The following is a 24,909-nucleotide window of genomic DNA, read 5'->3' on the forward strand; positions in this document are numbered from 1 at the left end:
ATCTTATGTTTTCCCACATTATACTCCCCATCTACAAAATATTTGCCCACCCATTTAATCTATCTAATATTACTTTGCGGGCTCTTTGTGTCCTCTGCACAACTTGCTTTCCTATCTTTATAAATAGTTCTTGGTAGCACAGAACATGTGTATTCCTGAAAAAAGAGACTTTTTGTTGAAGCTTTTCGTTCTGTACTTATCAGGACAATTTGCAAGAATGTCAATGTAAGGAAAAACAACAAATTTATACTGTACGAGAAGAAAGTACTGATTGGTTGGCAAGTGGACTCTTATTAGAAAAGGTGTTGCCATGGAGAATGCACCAGTTGATGACAGTTGATAGTTAACTGCCAAACATTGTTTGAAATTTAAACCAGTCAGTTTGACTCTGAGCAAGGCACTGCCCTGAGGAATGCCTGTCATTTATTTTGTTTAGCTGAAATAGGCGCAATCTTTGCATATGTTCATTCTGTCTGCAAGGAACATGGCCCCATGTAGTAATATATGTAGCTTCCAGTACATGCATACTGCGAGCCTGACTGACAATCTTAAATTAGTTGTCAGTCTTTCTTCGCAGAACACTGAGGATTATTTAGCAAATGTTGCCTAATCGTGGAATCACATCTAATGTTGAACACTGTGTTGTGTTAAGATTTTGAAAACACAGCTGGTTGGGTATGGTTGTACCTTTGCAGAACTTTGCTGGTTTCTAAAATGTGTCCGATCTTCTGACCTACCACTAATCTTCGTAGTTTTGTAAGTATTTTCCTTCAATTTAATGATCCTTTACTCCCTTGGTTAGCCTCAGATGGTGCATCATTCTTAAAAAGGGCACAATCAAGTGGCCACGCTGTGCCGGAAAAGCAGCTCGTTACTGCACAGAGTGACCAACAAAAGCCAGGAGACCCCGCTCCCGGGATCTGTCTGGCTCACAATGCCTCATGAGATCCCATGCGATCTCACAAAATGTTGCGATGTAAATCTGCCCATTGTGAGATCACTTTTTGGCAAATCTACATATTATAGCAAGACAGCTAGTAGCACTCTAATGTGCAAATTCCCGAGGTACCTGAGTGTTTGTGATTCATCCCCTTCGCCTCCGAGACCTCGGGCGAAGGCATTCAGCACTGGTCCCCACAAACAGGAACCAGACAGAATGGCATTCATGGGGGTCTCCCAGAGGATTGGAGGCCCCCAGCTGCATGCCCTTTAGGAAGGCTGGTGTCCTGGCACTGTTGGTGCCATCTGGGCACTGTTGACAGTGCCACAAGTGTGACAGCCTGGCACTGCCCAGGTGGCACTGCCAGCTGATGTGGGCACTGCCAGGTTGCCAAGTTGGCATTTTGTGCATGTATGCAATTGGGGTGCCTAGCATAGGTTTTAAGGAGGGTGCGGGGGTGGCCGGGGACCCTCCCATAGTCCTTTGGGGGAGAAGTTGGGGATTGCTTCGGGGGCCTCGGAGATCGGGCCACCATTTAAAAACGGCTACCCGATCTCTCCCTACAATGGGAAGTTCCAGCGAGCGGACATTCCCGCTGGACAAAATGGGGCTATGTGTGGCTTCAGACTCGTGTTCCCCGTTCAGGCACCTTATACAACGCGATTCGCGTTGAATAGCCATGGTTTTCTCAGCACTGTTCCCTTTTGGAAGAATCACGTCCATAGTCTTTCTTCCTCAGTGGAATATATTGGCCAGGATCCTCCATTTGGGAGGCTATGTTCCCCCGCCACTGGGGAATTGCACCTGATTTGCGATCCCACTGCAAACGAAAATCGGGAAGCGAGTCTCAATCCTCAGCCATGCAAGTCTATGCTTGGAGAGGATTACAATGGATTCCCAAGGGAATCCCATTGGGAGGCTGCTATATTGAGCTGGCGCCCTATAGCGCAATCCTGCTGTCCACCCGTCCTTCATCGCAAATAAGGCCCCTACCCTGGATTGTCTGGGTGCCACCTTCTCCACAGTATGGGCTGACACAACCTGACAGCCCCCTAAGATGCCCCTAAATAGGGGGACCCCACACAGACCCCCTACATAGAGTGACCCCACAGAGACCCCCTAAATAGGGGGACCCCACAGAGACCCACTAAATAGGGGGACCCCACAGTGACCTCCTAAATAGGAGCACCCCCACAGAGGCCCCCTAAATAAGGGGACAGTCTAGAGACCCCCTAAATAGGGGGACTCCCACAGCCACCTCCTAAATACGGGGACCCCACAAAGACCTCCTAAATAGGAGCACCCCCACAGAGACCCCCTAAATAAGGGGACACGCCAGAGACCCCAAAATAGGGGGACTCCCACAGCTTCCTCCTAAATACGGGGACCCCACAAAGACCTCCTAAATAGGAGCACCCCCACAGAGACCCCCTAAATAGGGGGACCCTCACAGAGAGCCCCTAAATAGGGGAACCCCCAGAGACCCCTAAATAGGGGGACTCCCACAGAGACCCCCTAAATATAGGGACCCCCACAGAGACTCCCTAAATAGGGAGACCCCACAGAGACCCCTAAATAAGGGGACCCCACAGAGACCCCCTAAATAGGGGAACCCCACAGAGACCCCCTAAATAGGGGGACCCCACAGAGACCCCCTAAATAGGGGGACCCCCACTGAGACCCCGTAAATAGGGGGACCCCCACTGAGACCTCCTAAATAGGTGGACCCCCACTGACACCCCCTAAATAGGGGAACCCTCACAGAGACTCCCTAAATAGGGGAACCCCCACAGAGGCCCCCTAACGAGGGGGACCCCACAAAGACTTCCTAAATAGAGGGACCCCCACAGACCCCCAGAAATGCAGGTTTGTCAGGAGACCCCTGTCTGGAAGCTGAAGAGCAGCCCAGACAAAGGCAGTGAAAGAATGACAGTTGTACCACTCAGGTGGGCAATGCAGCTGCTGGCTCAGACAGAGAAAGCACCACGTGTGAATTCCTGTAAAGAGAAAGGAGTGACCCGTGATTAAACCCCTCAAATCCTTGACCTGCAGGCCTGCAATCCATTTGTTCATTTCCCATGGTGGGCTGTGATGTTTTATGTTCTTGGTGTAACATAAGCGGCTTCCTTGTGGTGCACTTGACAAAGGAAGGTTCAGACGTGGAGATAACTTCAACACGTTTATGAAACTATTTACACTTCTATTACTCGGGTTCGACACTACTGCTAATCCTACTATAGCTACCCAGACTGACTAACCAGTTGCTGCAATCCACGTGGTGGGTGTAATATTGAATCAACCCTGTGTCTCTACTCACTGACTGTCTCCACTGGAAAGAGGCAGATCATGTGTGTGGTGTCCTTTATATATGGGCTGGTGTAATGCCCTCCTGTGGTGGTGTCACCTCTGTGTGTATTGTGCATGTCCATTGGTCGTGTCCTATCTAACTGATCTATTGGTTGAGCGTGTGTGTGTGATGTTTCTGGTGCTCCCTCTAGTGTCTAGCTAGCCTACATGCATTTACATTAATGCACATCACCACATCCCCCCTTTTTATATGTTACATATTTTCTGTACACTTGGGGAAAATTGAACAAAGAACAGGTAGATAAGGTAAGGTATATACAAGTCATGGGAACAGTGATTAAACAATAAGTCCAAATCATTCGTGTGAGTCCAAAAACCATCAATCATCATGGTCAATGGTTGGGGCAGCACGGTAGCATAGTGGATAGCACAATTGCTTCACAGCTCCAGGGTCCCAGGTTCAATTCCTGGCTTGGGTCACTGTCTGTGCGGAGTCTGCACGTCCTCCCCGTGTGTGCGTGGGTTTCCTCCGGGTGCTCCGGTTTCCTCCCACAGTCCAAAGATGTGCAGGTTAGGTGGATTGGCCATGTTAAATTGGCCTTAGTGTCCAAAATTGCCCTTAGTGTTGGGTGTGGTTACTGGGTTAAGGGGTTATGGGGATAGGGTGGAGGTGTGGGCTTCGGTAGGGTGCTCTTTCCAAGAGCCGGTGCAGACTCGATGGGCCGAATGGCCTCCTTCTGCACTGTAAATTCTATGTCAAATGTCTCTCTTTGTTATGAACTCCATCAACGTCCCTGTGCCACAGGAACCAAGAAATGGTCAAATCACTTTGCTGTCTGCTTTGGAGTCCCTTTCTTTTTCGATGTTTGTGATGATGCTGTCGGATGGCATCTTGTAGCTGATAAGATGTTGACGTTGAAGAGGTACCATCAACAGTATCATTTGAGGTCACGGATGTGCCATATGGTGAAGTTGGATAAGACTGTGCATGCTGGTTCTGGCCACGTGCTGTGCTGGAAGGGTGATCCTGCTGAGAACCGTTGAAGTTTGTCGAATTGGAAACAGAATTGCTGCTCGCATAAATACCTGGTGATGGTGTGAAACTAGAACCTTGCATCTGATAGGAATATGCCGTCTGGCCAGGCTGGGGTGCAGCAAATCTTGGGCGGTAACTAAGGCATACAGTCTGTAGTGCAGATTGCGCTTGCGGTAGTCCTCCTTCGGTCTTGATTCCGTTAGTGGGCAATCCGTAGTGCTGGCCTGTTTGAGAATATGCTGCGTAGACTGCTGGCTGCTTGGGTCGGTCTTCACAGTGGAAGACACAAATAACATGCCAGTGACTGATGGAAATGAGGCTATGACAGGTGAGGACCTTGAGAGGATTGTTATCACCAAGGAGGTAGTGATGGGCAAGCTAATGGGGCTAAAGGTAGACAAGTCTCCTGGACCTGATGGAATGCATCCCAGAGTGCTAAAAGAGATGGCTAGGGAAATTGCAAATGCACTAGTGATAATTTACCAAAATTCACTAGACTCTGGGGTGGTCCCGGCGGATTGGAAATTAGCAAACGTGACACCACTGTTTAAAAAAGGAGGTAGGCAGAAAGCGGGTAATTATACGCCAGTGAGTTTAACTTCGGTAGTAGGGAAGATGCTGGAATCTATCATCAAGCAAGAAATAGCGAGGCATCTGGATGGAAATTGTCCCATTGGGCAGACGCAGCATGGGTTCATAAAGGGCAGGTCGTGCCTAACTAATTTAGTGGAATTTTTTGAGGACATTAACAGTGCGGTAGATAACGGGGAGCCAATGGATGTGGTATATCTGGATTTCCAGAAAGCCTTTGACAAGGTGCCACACAAAAGGTTGCTGCATAAGAGAAAGATACATGGCATTAAGGGGAAAGTAGTAGCATGGATAGAGGATTGGTTAATTAATAGAAAGCAAAGAGTGGGGATTAATGGGTGTTTCTCTGGTTGGCAATCAGTAGCTGGTGGTGTCCCTCAGGGATCAGTGTTGGGCCCACACCTGTTCACAATTTACATAGATGATTTGGAGTTGGGGACCAAGGGCAATGTGTCCAAGTTTGCAGACGACACTAAGATAAGTGGGAAAGCAAAAAGTGCAGAGGATACTGGAAGTCTGCAGAGGGATTTGGATAGGCTAAGTGAATGGGCTAGGGTCTGGCAGATGGAATACAATTTTGACAAATGTGAGGTTATCCATTTTGGTAGGAATAACAGCAAAAGGGATTATTATTTAAATGATAAAATATTAAAACATGCTGCTGTGCAGAGAGACCTGGGTGTGCTAGTGCATGAGTCGCAAAATGTTGTTTTACAGGTGCAACAGGTGCTTAAGAAGGCAAATGGAATTTTGTCCTTCATTGCTAGATGGATGGAGTTTAAGGCTAGGGAGGTTATGCTGCAATTGTATAAGGTGTTAGTGAGGCCACACCTGGAGCATTGTGTTCAGTTTTGGTCTCCTTACTTGAGAAAGGACGTACTGGCACTGGAAGGTGTGCAGAGGAGATTCACTTGGTTAATCCCAGAGCTGAAGGGGTTGGATTACGAGGAGAGGTTGAGTAGACTGGGGCTGTACTCGTTGGAATTTAGAAGGATGAGGGGGGAATCTTATGGAAACATATAAGATTATGAAGGGAATAGATAGGATAGATGCGGGCAGGTTGTTTCCACTGGCGGGTGAAAGCAGAACTAGGGGGCATAGCCTCAAAATAAGGGGAAGTAGATTTAGGACTGAGTTTAGGAGGAACTTCTTCACCCAAAGGGTTGTGAATCTATGGAATTCCTTGCCCAGTGAAGCAGTAGAGGCTCCTTCATTTAAAGTTTTTAAGATAAAGATAGATAGTTTTTTGAAGAATAAAGGGATTAAGGGTTATGGTGTTCGGGCCGGAAAGTGGAGCTGAGTCCACAAAAGATCAGCCATGATCTCATTGAATGGTGGAGCAGGCTCGAGGGGCCAGATGGCCTACTCCTGCTCCTAGTTCTTATGTTCTTATGCTGCATGCCTGAATCCTGGGTTTGTCCAGCATGAGCTGTCATTGGTTGCACTGCTGGTGTGGAACAAATGTGTGGATATAGCTGTGGTGAATATTGGTGTATTCCTCTTGGACTGTAGCCGCTGCTTGTTATTACTGACCCAGTGTAATTGTTAAGTGATCCATCCCCTATCGTTGTGCTATCTGCTGTCACCCTGAGCGTGCCATCACTGAGATTGCGGCACTCCCTGTCTGGAGGAAAGTCCGGCTTACGTGAATCAGAGTCGGCGTTTGGTTGCTCCCCATCTGGAGTCTGGTCTGTTTTAACTGAGTCAGTGTTGGTTTGTTGATGCTCCCCATCCGGAGTCTTAGCAGGTTCACTGGAGTCAGCTGAGATTTCTTGAAGCTGCACGTCTGGAGTCGGAACATGCAGGAATGCATTGACTTGTGGAGAGGTTCGAGCGAATGAGGGTGGAAGTATCATGGTGTCACCGGAGTCACCAAAGGTCTCACAGTGATCGTTGAGTGCCTCTGTACACACTAGCTGAGGTCTGTCATTTTGCAAATCTTGCATGGGAAGTGGGATGCTGTTGTCACTCGTACATACCGTGGGTAGATCCTCAGTAGCTGCTTGTTGTTCACTTGGGTTGGGTAAATTGTCAGAGTCTTCATCTGCTGGCGCAAATAATGTGGGTGGACTGTCATTGTCTTGCTGTTGTCCTTCATTTGGGCTTGGACTCTCATCGTCGCTTTGTTCTTCACTGTAGCATGATCGACCGTCATGGTCGTCCTGCTGTGCACTGGAGTGTGGTAGACTGTCATAGTCTTCTTGCTGTTTACTTGAGCATGGCAGACTTGCATCGTCTGCCGCTAGTTGGTCAGAGGAGGTTGCTAGACCATCATGGTCTTGTTCCTGCAAGGACTGCATGTCGGAGTCTTGCGTTGCTTCTATCGTGGAGGCTGTCCATGAGCTCGCTGCAAAGCCTTGTGACACTGGAGTCACGTCTTGTGTGTGCAAGGACTGTGCTCTGGAGTCTTGCGTTTCTTCCACCGTGGAGTCGTCCACGAGCTCGCTGTGGAGGCTTGTGACACTGGAGTCACTTCTTGTTCATGCAAGGACTGCGGTGTGGAGTCTTGCATGTCTTCTTTCGTAGAGTCGGGAACCCTGAGCGGTGCGTGGACCACGCTCTGCGTGGCAGCAGGCCGCTCTCTGTAGGCTTGTACCGCTCTCTGTCTCTTAATTTCAGGCCGCAGCATAATCCTGCACTCACGAGTCGGGTTGTCATATCTGCTGGGCTGAAGATCCTCAAATCCGAAGAACTCGTCGTCGGGGTCGTCAATGTGCAACATGTCTCGTTGCGGTTCGGATTTGGTATTGGGGTAGCCTCCCAAGGTGAAAGGTTCGTCTGAGTCGTTGTTTTCTGGGACCATATCACCACTGTTTGCATCGGAGCTGGCATTGGGCTCGTGAGGTCCAGAGAAAACGTAAAGGTCGGTTTTGAAGTATTCAAGGTCGGAATCATCGGTTTGGGCGTAGGTAATTGCTTGTTGCAGTGTTCGTCGAAGGTTAATTTCATTTCCTGGTTCACTTTGAGGCATTGTGCTGTCATTCCAGGTGAAGGAAGGTTGTTTTACGGCTTTAAAAGATTTTTTCTTTGATTTGGGACGTTTCCCCTTTAAATGGGCGTTGTCCGGGGCCTCTGACGTCATGACGCATGTGACATCATACGCAGGAAGCGTTTGTGCATGCGCAAACCGCTGTTCCTGTACTGATGGCCGTTTTTGTGATTGCGCATGCGCAGCGTCTCGCGCATGCGCAAACGGACCTTCCCGTTCTGTGCGCTTCTCACGCAACTGCGGAAGTGCAGTCCCTTTAGAAAGATGGCCGCCGATCAAAATTGTTCTCTGCTCCGGGATCTCGGCCTCATGGTGAGTACTGGCGCTTCTCTTACCTTTTCTTGCTGGTTGGAGTGTGTTTTCCTCACAGTATTTGCCGAATTTGTCCAGGACTGCCTGGAAGTCGCTCCTGTTTTGCCCCTTGGAGAACTTTAATTTTTTAAAGATTTCTTCTGCTCTGGCACTGGCGATGGTGAGGCGAAGCTCTGTCTTTTCAGCATCGGCCACGTCTTCTAGTTCGGCTGCTACCAGGAAGATTTCAAACATTTGCCGGAATACCCGCCAGTTTTCACGGAGATCGCCGTGGCACTGGAGCTGCTGCAGAACCCGGATCTCGAACATCTTGCCTGGGTATCATTGCTGGTTGTCACTGTATGCTGAGGTATAGCTCATATGGATTGAAACAGTTCAGTCCTGGTACCATGATTTGTTATGTTCTAGGTGTAACATAAGCGGCTTCCTTGTGGTGCACTTGACAAAGGAAGGTTCAGACGTGGAGATAACTTTAACACGTTTACTAAACTATTTACACTTCCTTTACTCGGGTTCGACACTACTGCTAACCCTACTATAGCTACCCAGACTGACTAACCAGTTGCTGCAATCCACGTGGTGGGTGTAATATTGAATCAACCCTGTGTCTCTACTCACGGACTGTCTCCACTGGAAAGAGGCAGATCATGTGTGTGGTGTCCTTTATATATGGGTTGGTGTAATGCCCTCCTGTGGTGGTGTCACCTCTGTGTGTATTGTGCATGTCCATTGGTCGTGTCCTATCTAACTGATCTATTGGTTGAGCGTGAGTGTGTGTGATGTTTCTGGTGCTCCCTCTAGTGTCTAGCTAGCCTACATGCGTTTACATTGATGCACATCACCACAGGCTGTGATTGACAGCTTTCACACACACACACACATTCAACTTCAATGTTGACAAACATTCAACCACTTAAAAGAGAGTTAAATGATGTCAATTTCCAGCTGAGCACTTCAAAAACACTCAAGGGTGAAGGGGGTGGGGGGGCGATTGGATGCACTTACCACTGTTTAAAGTGGTTGGTGTTTTTAAACATTGTGGTCAGAGCACTTTGGAGTGACTGAACCATGAACAAGATGAATGAAGTAAGGCTGACAGATGTGTGTGTGTGGAAGGTGTCAATCACAGCCCCGTCTGGTGGGGGTTGGGGTGGGCAGGTCTGGCATTGTGGGAAGAGGGGGAGGGTGGTCCTTGGATGGACTTTGGGGGAACTCCCTTAAGGGGTTACCCCCTTGGCCCACTGCAAGGTTCACCACGCCAGGGCCATGCTGGGCAATACCAGGAGAATTCCCCGCCCTCGTGATTCCTGGCCCAGAGGACCGGAGAATCACGCGGGCCCGGAGAATATGATGCTTGGCCCGCTAAATGCATTTGCATCCTCCCGCTGCCACAAATCCCGATCCTGCCACCAGCACGGGGGGGGGGGGCGGCGCAGAGCATCGGAAAGGCGCCGATCCTGTTTTACCCCGGATGCCAGATTCTCCACCACATCGGGAACCCAGCAGCGTGCAGCGGAGAATCAAGGCCATTATCTTCTACCCTCCATTATCTTAACTCATCTGAATTCTGTTGCTCTTATCTTGACTTATACCATCTATTACCCTGAGTTGAAAATTCCCATCCTTGTGTTCAAATTCTTTCATGGCCTTGCATGCCGCCCTTTTCTCTAACCTCCTCCAGGCTCAGCCCCACAACCCTTGGAGAACTTTGCATTTCTCCAATTTTGACATCTTGTGCATCCTAGATTTCCTTTAATGGCGGCTGTGCCTTTAGTTGCTGTGGCCCTGGAATTATCTCCCTACACCTCTTTGTCTCTCTACTCCTGTCCCCTCCTTTGAGATCTTCCTTAAAACCTACCTCTTCCATCAAGCTTTTGGGTTATCTGTCCAAATATCTCCTTCTTTAGCTCAACGTTAATTTTTGTCTGATTACGTTACGACAAAGTGCTCGAGACCTTGTACTCCGTTAAAATGCGATATGAATAAAAGTTGTTGTAATGCTGGGAAATATAACAGAAAACGTCTAGCTCACCTAGCCGCCTGCGCAGTGACTGAATTATGTTTCATTCTGACTGCCTATACAAGGCTGAGGTACCCGGCCAAAGCACACAGTGTAGATCAGGATGGCTAATTGTGCCGTGGTATCAAAAGCTGAGGAGAATATTTCTTTGTCCTTTGCAGAATGAGATAAGCCGTGGGGAAAAGCTGATGCTTCAAAACAATGCCGACTCCGAGAACTGGGTCGTGGTGAATAATGTGAAAAAGACCAATCGAGCCCCTGGAGTCTGCTTCAACATCCCTCCAACTGATCCAGAGGCCATTACCCGTGTTAACAGGTTAGCCCATTTAACTTTCCGATTTCTCTCTCCTTAGTGTCCATCCTTTCTATGTAAGCTAGTGCCAACAGTGATTGCTGTATTCAATGTGGGGTCGGGGGCAAATTATGTCCCCAATGTCCACACACCTCGCATGTGATGTCCAGCGAGGGATAGTTAACAGCTGGAGGGGGGGGGGGGAAGTTTGGTGTCCGGATCCCTTTCCCAATGTACTGAGGCTCATTGTGCTGCTGCCAATTCTCTTCTGGCCAAGATCAACAAACTCAGCACATTTTGGATGTGGCAACCCACGATCTTGCTGGTAGGAAAAACTCAATTTTCCAGCACTACCTGGACACCCCTTCCTAACATCAGCCACCAGTCACTCCTTGGTTTCACTCCGTGAGATTGACAATTTGTGTCAAATTGAGACCAGAGTTCTGTCAGATGTTCATTGGCAATCCCCACCCTCCCCGCCCCAGCCGTTATTGTCAGCGGGTGGAAGGTGTTTACATGCTGTATTCAGGGTTTCTGGCAAAGTTTCGGTCCCCAGTCGGAAGAATCTCCCGGAACCTCCCGTTACTTATTGCTGCATGTGGAACACTGTTCTATTATGTGTATCCAGAGGGAATGTCCATGCCGATAAAACATGGGGGCTAGGTGAACAGTGAAGTCCCTTCTAAACACTCAACAAGCACTTTTAGGTGAGTTAGAGTCATAGAGTCTTGGATGTTTACAGCAGGGGAACAGCCCCTTCAGCCCATCTTGTCCATGCAGCCCAGTTTCTCTCACTAAGCTAGTCCCACTTGCCCACAGTGAAGGTGTTCCATTGAACTCACAAAAGTCCGACCACAGCCTTATCATCCTAGCCAGTGGTTCTGTTCATGTGCGATATCTATTATAGGGTGGCGAAGGACGTGGATGATATGAAGAGGAAACGATCAGACATTGAGAACAAGCTGAAAAACCGTCACAATGAGTTGAATCAACTTAAACAACCCTTTCAAACCAAACAGACCAGCCTGTTGAACCAGTCTTCAGCACCAGGTGAGGCAAATACACCAGTGGAGCTTTCAAAATGTATCTCTAAAGTGACAGACCCAACCAATGGTGCTCACTGTCTCTGTGCCGGTTTGAATCAACCCCCAGTGAGTCTGCTTTTCCCCAGACCCTACCTTACTCAAAATAAAAACAGAAAGTGCTGTGTTTATCACACCGTATTCAATCCCGACAACCCATTTTGCTACCTGTCCCTCTCCTGCAGTGCCTGATTGTCACTTGTCTCTTGGCAGGTTACAGTCTCGATGACCCCAAGAGTAAAGAACTCCTGTCCAAACTCGACAAGATCAATGATGATCTGGGAGAGACTGAGAAGAAGATAATGACACAACTGCGTTCCCCAATCAACCAAAGTGCTCCCACAAAGGACATCACCAACCGGCTGAAGGAACAGGAGGTGGGCAAATTTATGTTCCTACATCTTTAGGAAACTCAAAGTGGAAATGGTTTGAAAATGTTAAAAAAATCTTCTGGGGAAGAGTTCCTGTATTGGGAATTTAGATCATAGGGTTACAGTCTCAGAATAAATGGTCAGCTAGTTTGAAGTGTGGGGTGTGAATTTTTTGAATTCTCTACCTCAGGGATATGTATTATCACAGTCATATATATTAAAAGAGAGATTGATACATTTCTGGTACTAAGGGGCTTAAGTGATTAATGTGGGGCAGTGGAGTGAAGTAGATCAGCCATCAGCTTGTTGAATAGCAGACAGGCTCAAAGGGCCGAATGGCCTACTCCTGCTACTATTTCTTACATTCTTTTTATTTTAGAAAATATTTTATTGAAGCATTTGTAATTTTCAGTTTAACAAATTTAACAAATTAAAATTTTAAACAACCTAGTGGCCACGACGCACGCAACCACATCACATTAATATACCCAACTACCCTCCCGCCCTCGCTCCTAACCACATCACAATAACATACCCAACTACCCTCCCACCCTCGCTCCTAACCACATCACATTAACATACCCAACTACCCTCCCGCCCTCGCTCCTAACCACATCACAATAACATACCCAACTACCCTCCCACCCTCGCTCCTAACCACATCACAATAACATACCCAACTACCCTCCCACCCTAGCTCCTAACCACATCACAATAACATACCCAACTACCCTCCCACCCTCGCTCCTAACCACATCACAATAACATACCCAACTACCCTCCCACCCTAGCTCCTAACCACATCACATTAACATACCCAACTACCCTCCCGCCCTCGCTCCTAACCACATCACAATAACATACCCAACTACCCTCCCACCCTAGCTCCTAACCACATCACAATAACATACCCAACTACCCTCCCATCCTCGCTCCTAACCACAGCACAATAACATACTCAACTACCCTCCCATCCTCGCTCCTAACCACATCACAATAACATACCTAACTACCCTCCCACCCTCGCTCCTAACCACATCACAATAACATACCCAACTACCCTCCCACCCTCGCTCCTAACCACATCACAATAACATACCCAACTACCCTCCCGCCCTAGCTCCTAACCACATCACAATAACATACCCAACTACCCTCCCATCCTCGCTCCTAACCACATCACAATAACATACCCAACTACCCTCCCGCCCTAGCTCCTAACCACATCACAATAACATACCCAACTACCCTCCCACCCTAGCTCCTAACCACATCACAATAACATACCCAACTACCCTCCCACCCTAGCTCCTAACCACATCACAATAACATACCCAACTACCCTCCCGCCCTCGCTCCTAACCACATCACAATAACATACCCAACTACCCTCCCACCCTCGCTCCTAACCACATCACAATAACATACCCAACTACCCTCCCACCCTAGCTCCTAACCACATCACAATAACATACCCAACTGCCCTCCCACCCTAGCTCCTAACCACATCACAATAACATACCCAACTACCCTCCCACCCTCGCTCCTAACCACATCACAATAACATACCCAACTACCCTCCCACCCTCGCTCCTAACCACATCACAATAACATACCCAACTACCCTCCCACCCTCGCTCCTAACCACATCACAATAACATACCCAACGACCCTCCCACCCTAGCTCCTAACCACATCACAGTAACATACCCAACTACCCTCCCACCCTCGCTCCTAACCACATCACAATAACATACCCAACTACCCTCCCACCCTCGCTCCTAACCACATCACAGTAACATACCCAACTACCCTCCCGCCCTAGCTCCTAACCACATCACAATAACATACCCAACTACCCTCCCACCCTAGCTCCTAACCACATCACAATAACATACCCAACTACCCTCCCACCCTAGCTCCTAACCACATCACAATAACATACCCAACTACCCTCCCACCCTAGCTCCTAACCACATCACAATAACATACCCAACTACCCTCCCACCCTCGCTCCTAACCACATCACAATAACATACCCAACTACCCTCCCACCCTCGCTCCTAACCACATCACAATAACATACCCAACTACCCTCCCACCCTAGCTCCTAACCACATCACAATAACATACCCAACTACCCTCCCACCCTAGCTCCTAACCACATCACAATAACATACCCAACTACCCTCCCACCCTAGCTCCTAACCACATCACAATAACATACCCAACTACCCTCCCACCCTCGCTCCTAACCACATCACAATAACATACCCAACTACCCTCCCACCCTCGCTCCTAACCACATCACAATAACATACCCAACTACCCTCCCACCCTCGCTCCTAACCACATCACAATAACATACCCAACTACCCTCCCACCCTAGCTCCTAACCACATCACAATAACATACCCAACTACCCTCCCACCCTCGATCCTAACCACATCACAATAACATACCCAACTACCCTCCCACCCTCGCTCCTAACCACATCACAATAACATACCCAACTACCCTCCCACCCTCGCTCCTAACCACATCACAATAACATACCCAACTACCCTCCCGCCCTAGCTCCTTACCACATCACAATAACATACCCAACTACCCTCCCACCCTAGCTCCTAACCACATCACAATAACATACCCAACTACCCTCCCGCCCTCGCTCCTAACCACATCACAATAACATACCCAACTACCCTCCCACCCTCGCTCCTAACCACATCACAATAACATACCCAACTACCCTCCCACCCTAGCTCCTAACCACATCACAATAACATACCCAACTACCCTCCCACCCTAGCTCCTAACCACATCACAATAACATACCCAACTACCCTCCCACCCTAGCTCCTAACCACATCACAATAACATACCCAACTACCCTCCCACCCTCGCTCCTAACCACATCACAATAACATACCCAACTACCCTCCCACCCTAGCTCCTAACCACATCACAATAACATACCCAACTACCCTCCCACCCTAGCTCCTAACCACATCACAATAACATACCCAACTACCCTCCCACCCTAGCTCCTAACCACATCACAATAACATACCCAACTACCCTCCCACCCTCGCTCCTAACCACATCACAATAACATACCCAACTACCCTCCCGCCCTAGCTCCTAACCACATCACAATAACATACCCAACTACCCTCCCACCCTAGCTCCTAACCACATCACAATAACATACCCAACTACCCTCCCACCCTAGCTCCTAACCACATCACAATAACATACCCAACTGCCCTCCCACCCTAGCTCCTAACCACATCACAATAACATACCCAACTACCCTCCCGCCCTAGCTCCTAACCACATCACAATAACATACCCAACTACCCTCCCACCCTCGCTCCTAACCACATCACAATAACATACCCAACTACCCTCCCACCCTAGCTCCTAACCACATCACAATAACATACCCAACTACCCTCCCACCCTAGCTCCTAACCACATCACAATAACATACCCAACTACCCTCCCACCCTCGCTCCTAACCACATCACAATAACATACCCAACTACCCTCCCACCCTAGCTCCTAACCACATCACAATAACATACCCAACTACCCTCCCACCCTAGCTCCTAACCACATCACAATAACATACCCAACTACCCTCCCACCCTAGCTCCTAACCACATCACAATAACATACCCAACTGCCCTCCCACCCTAGCTCCTAACCACATCACAATAACATACCCAACTACCCTCCCACCCTCGCTCCTCACCACATCACAATAACATACCCAACTACCCTCCCACCCTCGCTCCTAACCACATCACAGTAACATACCCAACTACCCTCCCGCCCTAGCTCCTAACCACATCACAATAACATACCCAACTACCCTCCCGCCCTAGCTCCTAACCACATCACAATAACATACCCAACTACCTTTCCGCCCTAGCTCCTAACCACATCACAATAACATACCCAACTACCCTCCCGCCCTAGCTCCTAACCACATCACAATAACATACCCAACTACCCTCCCGCCCTAGCTCCTAACCACATCACAATAACATACCCAACTACCCTCCCGCCCTAGCTCCTAACCACATCACAATAACATACCCAACTACCCTCCCGCCCTAGCTCCTAACCACATCACAATAACATACCCAACTACCCTCCCACCCTAGCTCCTAACCACATCACAATAACATACCCAACTACCCTCCCACCCTAGCTCCTAACCACATCACAATAACATACCCAACTACCCTCCCGCCCTAGCTCCTAACCACATCACAATAACATACCCAACTGCCCTCCCACCCTAGCTCCTAACCACATCACAATAACATACCCAACTACCCTCCCACCCTAGCTCCTAACCACATCACAATAACATACCCAACTACCCTCCCATCCTAGCTCCTAACCACATCACAATAACATACCCAACTACCTTCCCATCCTAGCTCCTAACCACATCACAATAACATACCCAACTACCCTCCCACCCTAGCTCCTAACCACATCACAATAACATACCCAACTACCCTCCCACCCTAGCTCCTAACCACATCACAATAACATACCCAACTACCCTCCCATCCTAGCTCCTAACCACATCACAATAACATACCCAACTACCCTCCCACCCTAGCTCCTAACCACATCACAATAACATACCCAACTACCCTCCCACCCTAGCTCCTAACCACATCACAATAACATACCCAACTACCCTCCCACCCTAGCTCCTAACCACATCACAATAACATACCCAACTACCTTTCCGCCCTAGCTCCTAACCACATCACAATAACATACCCAACTACCCTCCCACCCTAGCTCCTAACCACATCACAATAACATACCCAACTACCCTCCCACCCTAGCTCCTAACCACATCACAATAACATACCCAACTACCCTCCCACCCTAGCTCCTAACCACATCACAATAACATACCCAACTACCCTCCCACCCTCGCTCCTAACCACATCACAATAACATACCCAACTACCCTCCCACCCTAGCTCCTAACCACATCACAATAACATACCCAACTACCCTCCCACCCTAGCTCCGAACCACATCACAATAACATACCCAACTACCCTCCCACCCTAGCTCCTAACCACATCACAATAACATACCCAACTACCCTCCCATCCTAGCTCCTAACCACATCACAATAACATACCCAACTACCCTCCCACCCTCGCTCCTAACCACATCACAATAACATACCCAACTACCCTCCCACCCTCGCTCCTAACCACATCACAATAACATACCCAACTGCCCTCCCACCCTCGCTCCTAACCACATCACAATAACATACCCAACTACCCTCCCACCCTAGCTCCTAACCACATCACAATAACATACCCAACTACCCTCCCATCCTAGCTCCTAACCACATCACAATAACATACCCAACTACCCTCCCACCCTAGCTCCTAACCACATCACAATAACATACCCAACTACCCTCCCACCCTCGCTCCTAACCACATCACAATAACATACCCAACTACCCTCCCATCCTAGCTCCTAACCACATCACAATAACATACCCAACTACCCTCCCACCCTAGCTCCTAACCACATCACAATAACATACCCAACTACCCTCCCACCCTAGCTCCTAACCACATCACAATAACATACCCAACTACCCTCCCATCCTAGCTCCTAACCACATCACAATAACATACCCAACTACCCTCCCACCCTAGCTCCTAACCACATCACAATACCATACCCAACTACCCTCCCACCCTAGCTCCTAACCACATCACAATAACATACCCAACTACCCTCCCATCCTAGCTCCTAACCACATCACAATAACATACCCAACTACCCTCCCACCCTAGCTCCGAACCACATCACAATAACATACCCAACTACCCTCCCACCCTAGCTCCTAACTACATCACAATAACATACCCAACTACCCTCCCATCCTAGCTCCTAACCACATCACAATAACATACCCAACTACCCTCCCATCCTAGCTCCTAACCACATCACAATAACATACCCAACTGCCCTCCCACCCTCGCTCCTAACCACATCACAATAACATACCCAACTGCCCTCCCACCCTAGCTCCTAACCACATCACAATAACATACCCAACTACCCTCCCGCCCTAGCTCCTAACCACATCACAATAACATACCCAACTGCCCTCCCACCCTAGCTCCTAACCACATCACAATAACATACCCAACTACCCTCCCACCCTAGCTCCTAACCACATCACAATAACATACCCAACTGCCCTCCCACCCTAGCTCCTAACCACATCACAATAACATACCCAACTACCCTCCCATCCTAGCTCCTAACCACATCACAATAACATACCCAACTGCCCTCCCACCCTAGCTCCTAACCACATCACAATAACATACCCAACTACCCTCCCGCCCTAGCTCCTAACCACATCACAATAACATACCCAACTGCCCTCCCACCCTAGCTCCTAACCACATCACAATAACATACCCAACTACCCTCCCATCCTAGCTCCTAACCACATCACAATAACATACCCAACTGCCCTCCCACCCTAGCTCCTAACCACATCACAATACCATACCCAACTACCCTCCCACCCTAGCTCCTAACCACATCACAATAACATACCCAACTACCCTCCCATCCTAGCTCCTAACCACATCACAATAACATACCCAACTACCCTCCCACCCTAGCTCCTAACCACATCACAATAACATACCCAACTACCCTCCCACCCTAGCTCCTAACTACATCACAATAACATACCCAACTACCCTCCCATCCTAGCTCCTAACCACATCACAATAACATACCCAACTACCCTCCCATCCTAGCTCCTAACCACATCACAATAACATACCCAACTGCCCTCCCACCCTCGCTCCTAACCACATCACAATAACATACCCAACTGCCCTCCCACCCTAGCTCCTAACCACATCACAATAACATACCCAACTACCCTCCCGCCCTAGCTCCTAACCACATCACAATAACATACCCAACTGCCCTCCCACCCTAGCTCCTAACCACATCACAATAACATACCCAACTACCCTCCCACCCTAGCTCCTAACCACATCACAATAACATACCCAACTGCCCTCCCACCCTAGCTCCTAACCACATCACAATAACATACCCAACTACCCTCCCATCCTAGCTCCTAACCACATCACAATAACATACCCAACTGCCCTCCCACCCTAGCTCCTAACCACATCACAATAACATACCCAACTACCCTCCCGCCCTAGCTCCTAACCACATCACAATAACATACCCAACTGCCCTCCCACCCTAGCTCCTAACCACATCACAATAACATACCCAACTACCCTCCCATCCTAGCTCCTAACCACATCACAATAACATACCCAACTGCCCTCCCACCCTAGCTCCTAACCACATCACAATAACATACCCAACTACCCTCCCGCCCTAGCTCCTAACCACATCACAATAACATACCTAACTACCCTCCCGCCCTAGCTCCTAACCACATCACAGTAACATACCCAACTACCCTCCCACCCTAGCTCCTAACCACATCACAATAACATACCCAACTACCCTCCCACCCTAGCTCCTAACCACATCACAATAACATACCCAACTACCCTCCCACCCTAGCTCCTAACCACATCACAATAACATACCCAACTACCCTCCCACCCTCGCTCCTAACCACATCACAATAACATACCCAACTACCCTCCCACCCTAGCTCCTAACCACATCACAATAACATACCCAACTACCCTCCCACCCTAGCTCCTAACCACATCACAATAACATACCTAACTACCCTCCCACCCTAGCTCCTAACCACATCACAATAACATACCCAACTACCCTCCCACCCTAGCTCCTAACCACATCACAATAACATACCCAACTACCCTCCCACCCTAGCTCCTAACCACATCACAATAACATACCCAACTACCCTCCCGCCCTAGCTCCTAACCACATCACAATAACATACCCAACTACCCTCCCGCCCTAGCTCCTAACCACATCACAATAACATACCCAACTGCCCTCCCACCCTAGCTCCTAACCACATCACAATAACATACCCAACTACCCTCCCATCCTAGCTCCTAACCACATCACAATAACATACCCAACTGCCCTCCCACCCTAGCTCCTAACCACATCACAATAACATACCCAACTACCCTCCCGCCCTAGCTCCTAACCACATCACAATAACATACCTAACTACCCTCCCGCCCTAGCTCCTAACCACATCACAGTAACATACCCAACTACCCTCCCACCCTAGCTCCTAACCACATCACAATAACATACCCAACTACCCTCCCACCCTAGCTCCTAACCACATCACAATAACATACCCAACTACCCTCCCACCCTAGCTCCTAACCACATCACAATAACATACCCAACTACCCTCCCACCCTCGCTCCTAACCACATCACAATAACATACCCAACTACCCTCCCACCCTAGCTCCTAACCACATCACAATAACATACCCAACTACCCTCCCACCCTAGCTCCTAACCACATCACAATAACATACCTAACTACCCTCCCACCCTAGCTCCTAACCACATCACAATAACATACCCAACTACCCTCCCACCCTAGCTCCTAACCACATCACAATAATATACCCAACTACCCTCCCACCCTAGCTCCTAACCACATCACAATAACATACCCAACTACCCTCCCGCCCTAGCTCCTAACCACATCACAATAACATACCCAACTACCCTCCCACCCTAGCTCCTAACCACATCACAATAACATACCCAACTACCCTCCCACCCTAGCTCCTAACCACATCACAATAACATACCCAACTACCCTCCCACCCTAGCTCCTAACCACATCACAATAACATACCCAACTACCCTCCCACCCTAGCTCCTAACCACATCACAATAACATACCCAACTACCCTCCCACCCTAGCTCCTAACCACATCACAATAACATACCCAACTACCCTCCCACCCTAGCTCCTAACCACATCACAATAACATACCCAACTACCCTCCCACCCTAGCTCCTAACCACATCACAATAACATACCCAACTACCCTCCCACCCTAGCTCCTAACCACATCACAATAACATACCCAACTACCCTCCCGCCCTAGCTCCTAACCACATCACAATAACATACCCAACTACCTTCCCACCCTAGCTCCTAACCACATCACATTAACATTCCCAACTACCCTCCCGCCCTAGCTCCTAACCACATCACAATAACATACCTAACTACCCTCCCACCCTAGCTCCTAACCACATCACAATAACATACCCAACTACCCTCCCACCCTAGCTCCTAACCACATCACAATAACATACCCAACTACCCTTCCATCCTAGCTCCTAACCACATCACAATAACATACCCAACTACCTTCCCACCCTAGCTCCTAACCACATCACATTAACATACCCAACTACCCTCCCGCCCTAGCTCCTAACCACATCACAATAACATACCCAACTACCCTCCCGCCCTAGCACTTAACCACATCACAATAACATACCCAACTACCCTCCCGCCCTAGCTCCTAACCACATCACAATAACATACCCAACTGCCCTCCCACCCTAGCTCCTAACCACATCACAATAACATACCCAACTACCCTCCCACCCTAGCTCCTAACCACATCACAATAACATACCCAACTGCCCTCCCACCCTAGCTCCTAACCACATCACAATAACATACCCAACTACCCTCCCATCCTAGCTCCTAACCACATCACAATAACATACCCAACTGCCCTCCCACCCTAGCTCCTAACCACATCACAATAACATACCCAACTACCCTCCCGCCCTAGCTCCTAACCACATCACAATAACATACCCAACTGCCCTCCCACCCTAGCTCCTAACCACATCACAATAACATACCCAACTACCCTCCCATCCTAGCTCCTAACCACATCACAATAACATACCCAACTGCCCTCCCACCCTAGCTCCTAACCACATCACAATAACATACCCAACTACCCTCCCGCCCTAGCTCCTAACCACATCACAATAACATACCTAACTACCCTCCCGCCCTAGCTCCTAACCACATCACAGTAACATACCCAACTACCCTCCCACCCTAGCTCCTAACCACATCACAATAACATACCCAACTACCCTCCCACCCTAGCTCCTAACCACATCACAATAACATACCCAACTACCCTCCCACCCTAGCTCCTAACCACATCACAATAACATACCCAACTACCCTCCCACCCTCGCTCCTAACCACATCACAATAACATACCCAACTACCCTCCCACCCTAGCTCCTAACCACATCACAATAACATACCCAACTACCCTCCCACCCTAGCTCCTAACCACATCACAATAACATACCTAACTACCCTCCCACCCTAGCTCCTAACCACATCACAATAACATACCCAACTACCCTCCCACCCTAGCTCCTAACCACATCACAATAACATACCCAACTACCCTCCCACCCTAGCTCCTAACCACATCACAATAACATACCCAACTACCCTCCCGCCCTAGCTCCTAACCACATCACAATAACATACCCAACTACCCTCCCGCCCTAGCTCCTAACCACATCACAATAACATACCCAACTGCCCTCCCACCCTAGCTCCTAACCACATCACAATAACATACCCAACTACCCTCCCATCCTAGCTCCTAACCACATCACAATAACATACCCAACTGCCCTCCCACCCTAGCTCCTAACCACATCACAATAACATACCCAACTACCCTCCCGCCCTAGCTCCTAACCACATCACAATAACATACCTAACTACCCTCCCGCCCTAGCTCCTAACCACATCACAGTAACATACCCAACTACCCTCCCACCCTAGCTCCTAACCACATCACAATAACATACCCAACTACCCTCCCACCCTAGCTCCTAACCACATCACAATAACATACCCAACTACCCTCCCACCCTAGCTCCTAACCACATCACAATAACATACCCAACTACCCTCCCACCCTCGCTCCTAACCACATCACAATAACATACCCAACTACCCTCCCACCCTAGCTCCTAACCACATCACAATAACATACCCAACTACCCTCCCACCCTAGCTCCTAACCACATCACAATAACATACCTAACTACCCTCCCACCCTAGCTCCTAACCACATCACAATAACATACCCAACTACCCTCCCACCCTAGCTCCTAACCACATCACAATAACATACCCAACTACCCTCCCACCCTAGCTCCTAACCACATCACAATAACATACCCAACTACCCTCCCGCCCTAGCTCCTAACCACATCACAATAACATACCCAACTACCCTCCCACCCTAGCTCCTAACCACATCACAATAACATACCCAACTACCCTCCCACCCTAGCTCCTAACCACATCACAATAACATACCCAACTACCCTCCCACCCTAGCTCCTAACCACATCACAATAACATACCCAACTACCCTCCCACCCTAGCTCCTAACCACATCACAATAACATACCCAACTACCCTCCCACCCTAGCTCCTAACCACATCACAATAACATACCCAACTACCCTCCCACCCTAGCTCCTAACCACATCACAATAACATACCCAACTACCCTCCCACCCTAGCTCCTAACCACATCACAATAACATACCCAACTACCCTCCCACCCTAGCTCCTAACCACATCACAATAACATACCCAACTACCCTCCCGCCCTAGCTCCTAACCACATCACAATAACATACCCAACTACCTTCCCACCCTAGCTCCTAACCACATCACATTAACATACCCAACTACCCTCCCGCCCTAGCTCCTAACCACATCACAATAACATACCTAACTACCCTCCCACCCTAGCTCCTAACCACATCACAATAACATACCCAACTACCCTCCCACCCTAGCTCCTAACCACATCACAATAACATACCCAACTACCCTTCCATCCTAGCTCCTAACCACATCACAATAACATACCCAACTACCTTCCCACCCTAGCTCCTAACCACATCACATTAACATACCCAACTACCCTCCCGCCCTAGCTCCTAACCACATCACAATAACATACCCAACTACCCTCCCGCCCTAGCTCCTAACCACATCACAATAACATACCCAACTACCCTCCCACCCTAACTCCTAACTACCCGGATATTAGATTCCCTGCCCTTATTTAGGCACTGCCATGCCTCCCATTTTCTCCCCCCCCCCTTTTCCCCTGCCCCCACCTTTTTGCTGACGTTCAGTTTTCCATAAAGAAGTCAATGAACGGCTGCCACCTCCGGGCAAACCTCTGAATTGATCCTCTCAAGGCGAACTTAATCTTTTCCAGCCTGAGAAACCCTGCCATATCGCTGACCCACACTCCTGACTTTGGAGGCTCCGAATCCCTCCATCCCAGCAAAATCCGTCTCCGGGCCACCAGGGAGGAGAAGGCCAGAACATCGGCCTCCCTCCCCCCCTTTGCCCCCGGATCTTCCGATACCCCAAATATTGCCATTTCTGGACCCTCCCTTCCAGGACCTCTGACATGACGTCCGCAAAACCCTGCCAGAATCCCCTCAACTTCGGACACGCCCAGTATGCACATGATTTGCCGAGCTACCCCCGCCGCGTCCACACCTATCCGCCACTTCCTCCAAAAACCTACTCATCTGGGCTACCATCATGAGGGCCCCGTGAACCATCTTGAACTGGATCAGGCTAAGCCTGGCACACGACGAGGATGAATTGACTCTCTTCAAGGCCTTTTCCCATAGTCCAACTTCCAGCTCCCCTCCCAACTCTTCCTCCCACTTCCTCTTCACCTCCCCGATTGGGACCCCTTCCCACTCCATCAATTCCTTGTATATCTCCAAGACCCGACCCTCCCCAACCCCCGTTTTAGACATTACCTTATCCTGTAGTCCCCTCGGTGGGAGGGGAGGAAAGCTTGGAACC

The 24,909-nt window shown here is 49.0% G+C and overlaps 1 protein-coding gene across 1 annotated transcript in view; it reads left to right on the top strand.

Moving 5' to 3' along the window:
* The window catches only part of evpla (envoplakin a), a 178,380-nt gene that overhangs the window by 97,926 nt on the left and 55,545 nt on the right, over positions 1-24,909 (top strand). The window contains exons 12-14 of the mRNA XM_072482997.1: positions 10,357-10,511; positions 11,395-11,537; positions 11,783-11,946. Of these exons, the coding sequence (XP_072339098.1) occupies positions 10,357-10,511; positions 11,395-11,537; positions 11,783-11,946 (462 nt within the window). The remainder of the gene's footprint in view (positions 1-10,356; positions 10,512-11,394; positions 11,538-11,782; positions 11,947-24,909) is intronic.

This window comes from Scyliorhinus torazame, chromosome 18 (genome assembly GCF_047496885.1).
Source record: "Scyliorhinus torazame isolate Kashiwa2021f chromosome 18, sScyTor2.1, whole genome shotgun sequence".
Classification (NCBI taxonomy): Eukaryota; Metazoa; Chordata; class Chondrichthyes; order Carcharhiniformes; family Scyliorhinidae; genus Scyliorhinus; species Scyliorhinus torazame.